The 14,841-nt window shown below is 44.0% G+C and overlaps 1 protein-coding gene across 3 annotated transcripts; it reads right to left on the bottom strand.

The window, feature by feature from the left end:
* Nucleotides 1–237: 237 nt before the first annotated feature.
* Nucleotides 238–14,832, bottom strand: LOC111954348 (serine/threonine-protein kinase LATS1). 3 transcript variants are annotated; one of them, XM_023974012.2, is made up of 8 exons: nt 14,640–14,832; nt 13,627–14,111; nt 11,084–11,234; nt 9,314–10,788; nt 2,966–3,548; nt 2,643–2,828; nt 2,357–2,463; nt 238–2,254 (listed from the first exon to the last, which is right to left on the bottom strand). In XM_023974012.2, exons 2-8 carry the CDS (start codon nt 13,978–13,980, stop codon nt 1,718–1,720), a joined length of 3,393 nt encoding a protein of 1,130 aa, XP_023829780.1. In that variant the 5' UTR covers nt 13,981–14,111; nt 14,640–14,832; the 3' UTR covers nt 238–1,717. The 3 variants fall into 3 exon arrangements, with proteins under 3 accessions (XP_023829780.1, XP_023829781.2, XP_070291898.1); XM_023974013.3 differs by lacking the exons at nt 13,627–14,111; nt 14,640–14,832 and adding an exon at nt 12,742–12,934; XM_070435797.1 differs by lacking the exons at nt 11,084–11,234; nt 13,627–14,111; nt 14,640–14,832 and adding an exon at nt 10,893–11,062.
* Between the last annotated feature and the right edge of the window lie 9 nt (nt 14,833–14,841).

Genomic DNA, 14,841 nt, shown 5'->3' on the forward strand with positions numbered 1-14,841 from the left:
GAGTCATTTTCTATTAAGGTATCTTTACTTTTACTCAAGTATGACCATTTGGTACTTTTCCCAACACTGTTCAGTGACTGATTTAGACCTGGGATGTGTGGGCAATTATCAGATCGAGCACAAAACCAGCAGGCTCCAGACCTCATAGGGTAAGAGTTGAATAACCCTGGAGAGTACTATAGAGCAGCCTGTATTGGATAGTTCCAGGTGTGAAAGGCCAAGAAAATGGAATTTGTTGAAGTGCTTCACATTCTTTATTCATTAGCCTTTCTCCCAATCCCCCTCACAAAAAATTTACACCATAAATCTAACTATGTAATCTTTACATGATTTCAACAAAAACAGTGCATATTAGAACTACATAAAAATCTTTCCAAGTCACTAATAAAGGCAAAATATAGGATAGGTGACCCATCTATCCACTATGAGCTACTAAAGAGTGCCAATTTATAATTCCTTTTTCAGTATAGTATTTTCAGTATAGTATCAGTCCTTCCTGAACATCTGAAGGCAGATGCTACTGTGGAAGAGAATGAGAGAGAGAAGAACATGCCCTGTACGTAGCATAACGGAGCCTGTCGGCCCCAGTCATTCCATCTCTTCATTTACTTTAGTATCATTACATAAAAGGTACCTTTCAGATTGGCCTTTTTCAGCAACAAGGAAACAAAATAGACAGTGGAATGATCGCTACCAATTATTACAGGAAAGAGATTTGAATAATGCGGGAATAATGCGGAGGGCCTGCCCTAATGAATATCAACTAACCAATCGAATAGATAGAGAAAATATTTACATCAAATGTGTACAACAATTTATAAATAAATGTTATGTATAAATTAGAAAAATACACAAAACCCTAGTTCAATCAACTAAGTCTAGTTTAAAATGCCCCCCCTATACAGTATTTGGTGAAAGAGCAGAAGATCAAAGGCAAAGCAATGAACAATTCAAGATGTACTTATCCCTGCAAATTCTACCAGAGTGATATCACTAATATATCCCCATTGCAATAGACCTATTAAAATATAAATTAAGACAATTGTCAAAAAATAAAGTAAAAAAAATAAATCCCATACTTATGAGTATCAACTAGCATCACCAGTTTGTAGTATCTTAAATAAATGAAGGCTTAAAACAGGGTTTGTAAGTCTTCAAAGAGCACCCTGATATTTTTGCTTTCAATTCATTGGTCTGTTCAATATCAGACAGCATATAAAGCGTACCCTGTACAACTCCATGAATACACCTGTAGTGTGAAAGACTAAACCCTCCCCCCGCAGACTGTAGTGTAGAGAGACTATACTGTAGTGTAGTTATATGTACCATGTATCTGTTCTGTATGGTACAATTATATCTGGTCCTAATTGTTCCGCAGAAGAAGGGGCTGAGAACACACACACAGTCTTGTACAGCTAACCTTGTGGGGGACACAATTRAGTCCCATTCAAAATCCTATTTTCCCTAACCTTAACCCAAAAACCTAACCTTAACCCTAGCACCTAACCCTTAATGTAATTCTAACCCTAACACTAATTCTAACCGTAACCCTAAACCCCATAGAAATAGCATTTGACTTCTGGTCCCCACAAGAACAGTTAAGCACGTCCACGTCATATACCCAACTCCTGACCCGCTCTCTGACAAACCAGCAACCTGTTTCCCAGACCTATTATGTACCAACAGTCCAGCAGAACAAAGATGTTCATAGAAGATACTACACATAGACCAAATCACGGCCCTGTGCCCCCCTGCGGCTCTCTTCCTGGTCTCCCTCCTCCTGTGCCGGGGCCTCAGAGTCTGCCTCGTCCCCATCAGATCCCTCCTCATACTCTATGCCAATGGGCTTGGGACAGCTGTAGGGGTGGCCGTTGTCGTCAAAGAAGCGGCGGAAGGTGAACTCGTAGAAGGCGTGCTCGGGGTGCTTGCCGTTCTTGAACCACCCATTGAGGGTGTCATTGTGTTTGCCCTCGGCTTCGTTATCGCTGCTCCACAGCTTGTCTGGGTCCACCGGGTCAAAGTTGGAGGTGTCTGTGCAGTGAGCGATGGTGGGTATGTAGGGGGCTGGCTGCATCTGCCGCAGGTCATTAGAGAAGTCGATGGTCTTGAAGAAGGGCTGCACCTTGATCTCGTCGGCACCGTTCTTGCCGAGGCGGTCCTCGGGGCCGCGGCACAGTTTAATGATGAGGTCCGATGCCTCTGGGCTCAGCTTGGCTTGAGGGGGGATGTGCAGTGTGGTCTGCCAGTTTATCACCTGTGTACGAGACAGAACCAGAGCGTTTAATATAGTGCAGAGGAAAACACCTGACAAACCAGGCCAACATGAGATATGCTCAGTTTGAACTGGTAAATTTACCTTGAGCTGTGTTTCCAGGGGTGTAGTTGTTAAGAAAGGAGGCTGCCCAACCAACATTTCATATAGAATGACACCAACACTCCACCAATCACACAGTTGGGTGTATCCTTGAACAGAGAGTTAACACAGTCACATGTCAGAGACAATAACATGGTGCACAAGAGAAAAATAATAACCTTTCATACAACATTACGCTTAAAACGTCACTCCTACACTAGTAATTCAAACATCACCAGTTATATTTTCAACTCCATAGCAGATTCAACTTTCTTTTACACAGGCTTACCTGTTCTGAGCAGCACCTCTGGAGCGATGTAGTTGGGTGTCCCCACCAGGGAGTGGGCCAGGCAGCGCTGGTGTTGCCTCGCCTTCCTCCTCTCCAGGGGCTTGAGTCGGTCTGCGCAGCGACAGTTAGCTGGGTCCTGCTCCCATTCCTTACTGAAGTCCATGCTGTCCTGCCGAACATGGTCTCCTACGGAGAGAGACGACACAAAGATTATCTTGGCTTTACTGACAATGAAGAGAGGGAAAACAGTGTTACCCCAAAGGCCAAAACATCCTCTTGGATTGAAGCAGTAACAAGCATCATAAGGCAGGGATCATACTAACCACTCTGGTAGTACTTCGAGTCATGCGTCCAACGGAAGCCGGTGCAGAGCCCAAAGTCGGTGAGCTTGATGTGTCCGTCCCGGTCTATGAGGATGTTGTCTGGCTTGATGTCGCGGTGGATGAATCCCATCTTGTGCACGCTCTCCACGGCGCAGGTGAGCTCAGCAATATAGAACTGAGCTAAGTCCTCTTTGAAGATGCCCAGCCTGATCAGCAGACTCATCATGTCTCCTCCGGGGATGTAGTCCATCACAAAGTACAGGTTGTCCTTGTCCTGGAAGGAGTAGTAGAGCCGCACCACCCACTCATTATCAGCCTCAGCCAGAATGTCTCGCTCTGCCTTGACGTGGGCCACCTGGTTCCTGAGGAGAACGTCCTTTTTGCGCAGCGTCTTCATGGCGTACAGGGCTCCCGTGTCCTCCTTCCGGGCTAGACACACCTCTCCAAAGGCTCCGATGCCCAGGGTCTTGATCCTCTTGAACATGGACTTGTCCATCTTGGCCCGCTTCAGTCGGATGTAGTTGGACTCTTTCTGAGACAGCATCATGCGCATCTGCTCCTGGGCATCTCCTGACAACCCAACCTAAATAACAAAAGATGACAATTTACATTCAGGCCCGTCATGGAGATCTCCCCAAAAATTGTTTATTTAAGAGAGCACCACAGAATATTAATTAGGCACATAAAACAAAACAACCAAGATACATTAGCAAAGCAATGAATTCAACCCGGTAGAATGCAGGCCAAGGTAAGGTAACACAAAATAGTAACCATTAAAACATTGGAAAACATAGGTTAAAAGAAAACAACAAGATACACTATATGACCAAAGGTATGTGGACACCTGCTTGTCGAACATCTCATTCTAAAATCATGGGCATTGATATAGAGTTGGTCCCCCGTTTGCTTCTATAACAGCCTCCGCTCTTCTGGGAAGGCTTTCCACTAGATGTTGGAACATTGCTGCTTCCATTCAGCCACAAGAGCCTTAGTGAGGTCAGGCACTGATGTTGGGCGATTAGGCCTGGCTCGCAGTCGGCGTTCCAATTCATCCCAAAGGTGTTCTATTGGGTTGAGGTCAGGGCTCTGAGGTCAGGGCTCTGCCAGTCAAGTTCTTCCACACCGATCTTGACAAACAATTTCTGTATGGACCTCGCTTTGTGCACAGGGGCATTATCWTGTTGAAACAGGAAAGGGCCTTCCTCAAACTGTTGCCACAAAGTTGCAAGCACAGAATCGTCTAAATGTCATTGTATGCTGTAGTGTTAAGATTTCCCTTCACTGGAACTAACGGGCCTAGCCCAAACCATGAAAAACAGCCTCAGACCAATATTCCTCCTCCACCAAACTTTACAGATGGCACTATGCATTGGGGCAGGTAGCGTTCTCATGGCATCCGCCAAATCCAGATTTGTCTGTTGGACTGCCAAATGGTGAAGCATGATTCATCACTCCAGAGAACGCATTTCCACTGCTCCAGAGTCCAACGGCGGCAAGCTTTACACTACTCCAGCCGACGCTTGGGATTGCACATGGTGATCTAAGGCTTTTGTGCGGCTGCTCGGCATGGAAAACCATTTCATGAAGCTCGCGACGAACAGTTCTTGTGCTGACGTTGCTTCCAGAGGCAATTTGAAACTCGGTAGTGAGTGCTGCAACTGTGGACAGATGATTTGTATGCGTTACACGCTTTGTATGCGCTACACTCGGCGGTCCCGTTCTGTTAGCTTGTGTGGCCTACCACTTTGCGGCTGAGCTGTTGTTGCTCCTAGATGTTTCCACTTCACAATAACAGCACTTACAGTTGACGGGGGCAGCTCTAGCAGGGCAGAAATTTGACAAACGGACTTGTTGGAAAGGTGGCATCCTATGACAGTATCACATTGAAAGTCACTGAGCTCTTCAGTAAGGCTATTCTACTGCCAGTGTTTGTCTATAGAGATTGCATGGCCGTGTGCTCAATTTTATACACCTGTCAGCAACGGATGTGGCTGAAATAGCCGATTCCACTAATTTGAAGTGGTGTCCACATACMTTTGTGTATATAGTGTACAGCAGACGTTCTCAATAAGGCTGGTATTCTTGGCAAGCAAGGTGTTAATATATGCTGCAGCGGAGCACTAACATGGAAGTGGATGGACAGGCATGCCTCTCCCTAAGGAGTTGGTGTGTTGCTGTCAGTCAGCAGAGGGCTTCATGCTGTTCAATTTAAAAAATGGTCAGTCTTTCAACAGCGGCTTACTTGGTCACTGATCTGTGTGGACTATTCAGGTCATGGCATTGATAGAAGATACTTTTACCTTCTACATCAGCTGTTAGTGACAGCAAGTAGAGAACAGGAGAGAAAGAGAGACAGCTAAGTAGACAGAAAGAATAGAACATTAAAAAACAATGAACATACAGCTTGAACAGGAAAGAAATAATAAGAAAGAGGCAAATATTGGAATCTAAGTAAGACTGCGTGAGGACTTTCGAAATCCATTTCGGTGTAAATTTAGGCTTTTCAGTTAATAATTACCCTGTATTCCTGCGAATTGAATTGGACCAAATTCAGATTATACCATTGTTTAGACCAAATGTAACTCATAGGGACATTACACCATATCGGAATCGGACGATATTAGCTAAAAATGTCAACATCGGCCCGACGTCTAGTTTAACGCCGATGTGCATACTATATAACGTAGGTACATGACGCCACGTAAAATGTAGTGCTACACGTGCAACACAGCATTCCTACGTAGGCCACGTCTGCTGTGTGGATCGAGCAGTCAACAAGTTGAGCAGTCAAGCCAAATTTCATATACACAAATGTAAATTTTCTAACAAAAAAACACATTTTCTTACACTACAAAAAGAAATTGAACTGTATTTTAAGACTATTAAATACTCTCCTAACAAAAAAGCTGTTAGAATTGTAAGTGTATGTATGTCCCTTCAGGTCCGTGTAATTGTAATGTGATATTGTACCCCCTAGCTCGATTGTCCATTATATATACTTGTGTTCCCTTATGTACTTTCTGTATTGATTTGTTGTTAATAAAAATAAAAAATAAATATATATATATATATAAAAAGTTGAGCAGTCATTTGAAAGAGTAGGAAAATGTTAGCGAGACAACTCAAAGGCGAAATCCATTAACACCAAGATAATGTAATTCATTGCCTTTGACAAGCAACCGTTCTCTGTCGTGGGTGATGTTGGCTTTTGCCGAACACACTACCAAGTGTGCTATTTTTCAGATGATGCCCTACCGGAGTTACACAGTAAATGCGTTACTGCTATTAGCGTCACAACATACATACTATGGAACGCCGTTGGGTCATTGCGTGTCAAAAAAGATACAGTAGCACTGTCAAAGCTGTACAGAAAAAGACTGCAAACAAGCAAACACCGGCCACAAACGATGTGTTTACAATACCGCGTTAGTAATAAAGCATCATTTGTTTGACCGAAACTTCTGAGGTAGCTAGTACCAATACAACCAGCCTGAAAACAATGACCAGTAGAAACTGCAGTCATTTTCATTATTCTTTGCAATGATTTATGAATCCTTGTGAGTAAGTATTAGCTAGGTTGCCACTTGATGCTCGCCTATTGATGAATTCATGAAAATAAATAGCTAACGTTATTCAGCAACTTAACCCGGTTTCCCAAAGCGAACGTTATAAGCAACCAGCTAACTTCATCAGGCTAGTGAGGCGCGACAGCACCCGGTTATCTGTTGCGAAACTAGCCACAATAAGGATTAGGCACAATAGTGGAATTTGCAGTTTGCCTTAAAAATAAAAGTATGTAATTGACAGTGATGCAAATAAATACAAATAGTAGAATAACTTATTTTGAAGGCTAACCGCAAAATCCACTATTGTGGCTAACTTAACATAGATCACATCCTACCACCATTAATCAAATAAGAACTGTTTTATAAATTAGGATTATTTTAGATGACACCTATCTTAACTAGTTTACTATATCTACTGAAATAGATTGTTTTTGTGGAAGAACATAGCAAAACGACACTGTTTGCATCCATGAGCTAGCTAGCATTTGTTTATGACCAGCGCTGTAGGTGCACGAGACAACTTTACCAGCTTCATAGCATAGGTATCGATGAATCGTTGTGACATATGAAAGTGATAGTTATTACACATTGATTACACTATGTACAAAAAATTATGAAAGCGTTAAATTATTGTGACGTGTAGTCATATTCAGGTCCTGATTGGTCAACAAGCTTATTTGACATGTCAAATAGTGTTAAATTGTATCTAGACACGCAAAGACCCAAACGGTTTTCCATAGAAATCCTGGTTGAGAAGGAAACGACGTTACAAACGAAACAGCAAGTGAAAGAAATAGGTTTTGATTATGTTCTACCGGTAATGGGGACATACGTACAGTTGAAGTCTGAAGTTTACATACACCTTCGCCAAATACATTTAAACTCAGTTTTCACAATTCCAGACCTTAATCCTAGTAAAYATTCCCTGTTTTAGGTCAGTTAGGATCACCACTTTATTTTAAGAATGTGAAATGTCAGAATAAGAGTAGAGAATGATTTATTTCAGTTTTTATTTATTTCATCACATTCCCAGTGGGAACTTATTTCTTTCATACACTCAATTAGTATTTGGTAGCATTGCCTTTAAATTGTTTAACTTGGGCCAAACGTTTCAGGTAGCCTTTCACAAGTGTACCTTGACTSTTGTCCTTAAGCCATTTTGCCACAACTATGGAGGTATGCTTGGGGTCATTGTCCATTTGGAAGACCCATTTGCGACCAAGCTTTAACTTCCTGACTGATGTCTTGAGATGTTGCTTCAATATATCCACATCATTTTCCTTTCTCATGATGCCATCTATTTTGTGTGCACCAGTCCCTCCTGCAGCAAAGCACCCCCACAACATGATGCTGCCACCCCCGTGCTTCACGGTTGGGATGGTTTTCTTCGGCTTGCAAGCCTCCCCCTTTCCCCTCCAAACATAACAATGGTCATTATGACCAAACAGTTCTATTTTTGTTTCATCAGACCAATCTTTGTCCCCATGTGCAGTTGCAAACCGTAATCTGGCTTTTTTATGGTGGTTTTGGAGCCGTGGCTTCTTCCTTGCTGAGCGGCCTTTCAGGTTATGTCGATATAGGACTCATTTTACTGTGGATATAGATACTTTTGTACCTGTTTCCTCTAGGATCTTCACAAGGTCCTTTGCTGTTGTTCTGGGTTTGATTTGCACTTTTCGCACCAAAGTACATTCATCTCCAAAAGACAGAACACATCTCCTTCCTGAGAGGTATGACGGTTTCGTGGTCCCATGGTGTTTATACTTGTTTGTACAGATGAACGTGGTACCTTCAGGCATTTGGAAATTGCTCCCAGGGATGGGGCGGCAGGTAGCCTAGTGGTTAGAGCGTTGGACTAGTAACCGAAAGGTTGAAAGATCGAATCCCAGAGCTGACAAGGTAAAAGTCTGTCGTTCTGCCCTTGAACAAGGCAGTTAACCCGTCGTTCAAAATAAGAATTTGTTCTTAACCGACTTGCCTAGTTAAAAAGGTTAAACAAAATATATATGAGTTTGACAGTAGGCCTTGAAATACATCCACAGGTACACCGCCAATTGACTCAAATTATGTCAATTAGCCTATCAGAAGCGTCTAAAGCTATGACATAATTTTCTGGAATTTTCCAAGCTGTTTAGCTAAAGCTAAAGGCACAGTCAACTTAGTGTATGTAAACTTCTGACCCACTGGAATTGTGATACAGTGAATTCTAAGTGAAATAATCTGTCTGTAAACAATTGTTGGAAGAATTACTTGTGTCATGCACAAAGTAGATGTCCTAACCGACTTGACACAACTATAGTTTGTTAACAAGAAATTTGTGGAGTGGTTGAAAAACAAGTTTTAATGACTCCAACCTAAGTGTATGTAAACTTCCGACTTTAACTGTAAATGGCAACAAAATAACTTTTTGGTCAATGTGGTGTGTGTAACCTTTATTTAACTAGGCAAGTCAGTTAAAAACAAATACTTATTTACAATGACGGCCTACCCCGGACAACGCTGGGCCAATTGTGCGCTGCCCTATGGGACTCCCAATCACGGCCGGATGTGATACAGCCTGGATTTGAACCAGGGACTGTAGTGACGCCTCTTGCACTGAGATGCAGTGCCTTAGACTGCTGCGTCCATGTGTGTGTTAACTATTTAACTGTACTAGAATGCTTAAAAGGCCGCTTTAAAAAYAAATATCGGTATCGTTTTTTTGGGGCAAGGAAAATATTGTTATTGGTCAACAATGTAATATCGGTGCATCACTAATTATAAGTAGTGCCTGTGGACTCACCCTCTGCATCTCACTCTCCAGCTGCTTCTTCCTATGGATCCTCATTTGGTGGTTCTTCAGGACGTTCTCAACGTGCTGCTCCATGAAGAACTTGAAGGCCTGGGGAGAGTAGAGTGGCACTCTGGGGTCTCCTCGCCGCTCCTCGTCTTTATTGTTCCGGCGCATAGGCACCGGAGACGTGGTGATCTGTTTATTCTCCTTATCTGTTCCCATGGCAGCAGAGTATGGGCCTTCTGGCCTGTCATTAGAGCTGCTGCTACACTCCTCTGCAGCCTCCTCTCTCCCAGTACTTGGCTTGTGCCCTGGGTCATAGGCAGGGCAGGGTGCAGCAGGCTGCTGGAGGAGGTGTTTGGGGTATGGGGGTGGAGGACCCTGGTAACTGGGCACCTCTGCTTCTGTAATGGGTACATGGGGCATGGGCGCTGCTGGTAGCGGCTCCTGGTAGGTAGTGGGAGATGGAGAGGGTGYGGGATGGTGCATCCAGGGTGGGTGTGTGGGGGCCACAGCAGTGTGTAGTTCAGGCTTCTGCACACGCATACTCTTAACGGGCCTCAGGATGGGGGCCTGGGTGATGGCTGTCACTGTGGTGGCAGAGGGTTGGGAGCTGGCTGGGTGGCCCTGCCTGTTGCTCATCTGGTGGCTGTTGAAGGAGTTGGATCGGACAGGGATGCTGTGCTGCTGCCATGAGGGGGACATGTCCTGGTTGCTGCTACCTGGGGAGGACTGGGGCTGGCCGGGGGGGGCTTGGGACCAGGACTGAGGCCCGCCCATGTTGTACATGTCAAGGTTGTGACTGTTCCGGTTAGGCACCATCATGGACTGGGGGAGGTTACCATCGTTGACGTAGGATGGGGAGGAGGCAGGACCTCCGGCCTGCATCTGCTGAGCGGTGGGGCTTTGTCTGCTGCTCTGGTTCACTGGGTAAGGGGGAGGGGGTTGTCTGCTACCACCACTCTGGTGTCCCATGTAGTCTGGTTGAGGGGAGCCGTTCTGAGACCAGCCGGAGGGGAAGCTGAACTTGTTACCCCCAGAGCTCTGCATGATGATGGGCTGACGGCCCATGGGCACTGGGCTGATACCCCTCTGGTTCTGGGGGGCTGAGTAGCCATCGGGCCAGGCTCCTTGGGGAACGGGAGAGATCCGGGGAACCAGGTAATCCATGTTGCCAGAGAAGCGCTTTGTGGAGGGGTTACTGTCCCAGGAAGGTGGAGGTGGGGTTCCACCCCTATTTGGGGGAGGGGTGACACTGCGCACCTGAGGGGGTAGGGGAGGGTTGACCCATTGGTTGTTGCCAGGGTGGCCCTGTGGGAAGGCTGGGGGAGGCCCTCGTRCTGCCAGGTCACCCTGGGGTCCAGGGCTGTCTGAACGGTACACCATCCCCTCCACCCTCATGTGGCCATGTCTCTGAACCAGGGACTCCTTGGAACCCTTCCAGCTCTGCCTCCTCAGCACAGGCTGCTGGATATGAGAGGAAACTGCAACGATGGGAAGAAAAACTAGTTAAAAAGAAGCATATAGAGATTAATCATTATGTTTGCAGTAGATCTTACAGCTATATCAAAAGAGAGCAAACCCTTACCTTGTACATCATTCTCAATTCACTCCCTTCCCCCAAAGCAGTTGTTCAAGAGAATCTTGTTCCCTCAACGACAATCTATTGCATCTCCAGTGACAAATAGTCTAGCCCTAGATCCTGCAACAACAGTAGCCAAGTTCCTGTGAACAACCCTGGAAAAAGGAGAGGTTTGGTCACAAAGGACAGACACCTACCGGGGGCTTTCATGCCTGCATTGACGGGGCGGGCGGRGGCATCCACCATCTGCTCCCTCACAGGGTCCTGGTAGCTCATCTTACTAATGTACTCTATGGCTGCCTCCACACTGCGACTGTTGGTCTGCATCAGAGCACGGATCACCATTTCCTGCACATAATACATTTACTAGCTATTAATACCTGGGTTGCTCGAGGTACTGTTAGACGAACATCAGATGAAGTTAACAGGAACTACTCAACAACCGTCAAATACAATGTAATTTATACATGCTTTTTTTGTGCATTTTTTTTTTTAAAGAACCAGACATCCCAGTAGCTTTTTAAATGACATACTGTTTCATTGAAAATATTTTATACTCCGCTTCAGTGCTGAATACAGGAGTCCTGTGACTGACTAGTTGAAAACATCTTTAGCATTAGGGCAATTCCACAGTAACAGAATCACTCAGATTTCACTTTTATGCCAATTACCAAACAAAAAATATTGATTGCAAAGTTAAACCATACAACTCTATGAACTACTTTAAACTATACAGAAATGCATACCTATGAATGTCATTCTCTTCATGGTGATGTATGCCGAATAGGTACACAAAGGTAGAAACATTTCATTTCCTCCTTATTCTACACTGGCAATTATTAGAATGAGCTCCGCACAGCACAGTAGAATTCAGTGCATTACAGTAGAGTACAGTAAATTACACTACTATACAGTATTGTACTGACCTATACTCTACTGTACTAACGTTATGCTGTCCAAACTGGTGAAACAGACGTCTAGGATTGGCTCTGATTTGGACTGACTTTTCATCATCTATGGACATCCGGTGATGGTTGATGCTCAGTGGGTGAGAGGGCTGGTTACTAGGTATGTAATGATTCACAGATACGCATAGGTCCCGATTTAAATGTTTATAAGTGCATCGGTCCGCGGACCCCAAACCGATCCAAATGTAGCATGTGTCGGTCAGAAAATCTATTCAGACTTTAGAAATCGGTGGTTAACTCTTTTTTGGGCCCCATACTAAATTCTTTCTACCTTCCGAAAATACCTAACTCTTTTGACAACTGATGCTTCCTCTCCTTCAGTGTCGAACTGCATGTAACTGTGTTGACAGCCATTGATCAACTACAAGATATTTTGCATGCCTAACCTCCAGTCAATATTGGTAGCCTAGTAAAACTGCGTGCTGACCAACGTGAGGTAGGCTGCCTGTTCCTGAACTTGCACATCTGTGCGGCACAAATGGCTTGCGTGACATTAAGCTTTATTAGTTGAGTGTCAACCTACGTAATTTGCAAAATTATTGTTGTCATCTATGCGCTGTTGAAAATGGTGCTTTACCTGACGAAAAGTAAGCTACCYGGGACAACTCTCATCTAACTATACCCGCGGAACAGGGCTTGCAATATTTTATTTAGATTGTTCAGGTTCACCATCAGCAATCATTTTGGTAGTTTTGCTTTAATCAATCAGTTTATATAGTGCCTTCAGAAAGTATTTTGTTACGTTTCAGCCTTATTCTAAAAATAAAAAGATCTTCAGCAATATACACATACACACACATATATACACACAATACCCCATTATGACAAAGAGAAAACAGGTTTTTAGAAATGGTTGCAAATGTATTAAAAATTAAAAACAGAAATACCTTATTTACATAAGTATTCAGACTATTTGCTTTGAGACTCGAAATTGAGCTCAGGTGCATCCTGTTTCCACTGACTGGGGTGAAGGTTCACCTTCCAACAGGACAAGGACCCTAAGCAAACAGCCAAGACAACGCAGGAGTGGCTTCGGGACAAGTCTCTGGATGTCCTTCAGTGGCCCAGCCAGAGCCCGGACATGAACCCGATTTAACATCTCTGGAGAGACCTGAAAATGGCTGTGCAGCAACGCTCCCCATCCAACCTGACAGAGCTTGAGAGGATCTGCAGAGAAGAATGGGAGAAACTCCCCAAATACAGGTGTGCCAAGCTTGTAGCGTTATACCCCAAAAGACTCATGGCTGTAATCACTGCCTAAGGTGCTTCAACAAAGTACTGTCTGAATACTTGTGTAAATGTTATTTCAGTTTTGATTTTTATTAATCTGCAAAAATGTATAAAAAATAGTTTTTCCTTCGTCATTATGGGGTTTTGCGTGTTGATTGACGAGGGAAAAATGATTTAATCAATTTTAGAATAAGGCTGTATAATGTAACAAAATGTGGAAAAYGTCAAGGGGTCTTAATACTTCCAGAAAGCACTGTACATGAATGCAGGGTAAAGAGACGAGGCATCAGAATAGATCATAATAAGAGTAAAATAAAGAACAGAGTAGCAGCAGCAAATGATAAGTGTAAAAGTGTGTGTGTGTCGGTATGAGTGTGTGGGCGWATGTAGTGTATGCGAGTGGGTTTTGTGTGGGAGTGTCAATGACGTGCGTGTAGTGTGTCAATCTAAATCTAGTGTCAAAATCACGTGACTCATGTCCACAACTTCGCTAGATACCTAGCTGAAGCACTGTTTCCACTTTTACATTATTTCCTCCATACCTCATCAAAGCCAGCAGAAAGCAGCTCCAGCAACATCTGTTTGTTAACCTCTGCAGTCCGTCCAGAAGAGCTGGGCTCATTGGCATAAGGCATCAGGGACTTGCGAATCTCCTGCAAGGCTTTGTGGTAGGGGTTTCTGGGGTTGCTGCAGCGCCCTTGCTGCCTGGGGTCTTCAGGCGCCACTATTCCAGCACCCCCCATGTCCACCTTAGGGGGGTCAGAAGYCCGAGACATGTTCCGGAGACTCTCCCGAATTTCCTGCAGCATCTGGTGGCTGTTAACACTGTAGTTGCTAGCAGGGAAAGTCTTTGGTCGCATCTGTCGATATCCTTCGGGTTTCTCCCCTCTCTTCATGTAAGAACATGTAGGTTGACAGCCAAAGGGGACAACAAGGTAGCACACAGCAGTGGGTCACTGTGAGGGTATCAGGGGCCAAGAAGAGCTTCAAGACTCGAATTACTTCACATCTGCATCGTGCTGAATACCTGGGGATGATAAAACACAGAACATATGAACATGGTGCAGCAAATGGGAATGAATTCAATCTCCCAGAAATGAGCAGTGAAATGATCCAACAGATTGTCAATTAATATATTCAGAATATTCATTATGGAAGATAGTTTCGTTTTGTAGCTATTAGTTATAAGATACAACTTAAGTTACAACCTATCAACTCAACTAACGTTAGTTAGCAAACGTGACCATGAAAACAAATGGTGCTGGTAGCTAAGTTAGCCGGGTACCAAATATTGTAGTTAAAAGTACCGACTGTAGTATGTTATGTAATAAACATATGTAATCCAGCCAGCTACAAAGCTAAAAGGTAGTGATGACTAAAATGCTACATATTTAGTTAGGATAGTTACTGACTCAACTTCATTTAAATAGCTAACCAGCTAGCCATCTACCAAAGCCAACTGCTGCTGGTTGTCCACGGCCTGTCCGCGTCGCAAAGCAACCACTAGCCAAGTTTGCTAGCATGCTAGCTAACAGGTTGTTGTCAATGAATTTACCTTCAGAAGCATTCTTATTTTAATAAAATCTCCAGACTTCAAATCAACACGAAAGTGCGATGAAATGAGTTAATCTACTGATATAGACGAAGTTTGAAAGTGAATAATTTTACTGCTACTCCGTGTCCCAACTGTGGCTTGAATATTCCTGTCTTGACAGAGACAACTTTCCCGGATGTGTAGGTTGTTTTTCCCATCGTCC

Source organism: Salvelinus sp. IW2-2015, linkage group LG28 (genome assembly GCF_002910315.2).
Source record: "Salvelinus sp. IW2-2015 linkage group LG28, ASM291031v2, whole genome shotgun sequence".
Classification (NCBI taxonomy): Eukaryota; Metazoa; Chordata; class Actinopteri; order Salmoniformes; family Salmonidae; genus Salvelinus; species Salvelinus sp. IW2-2015.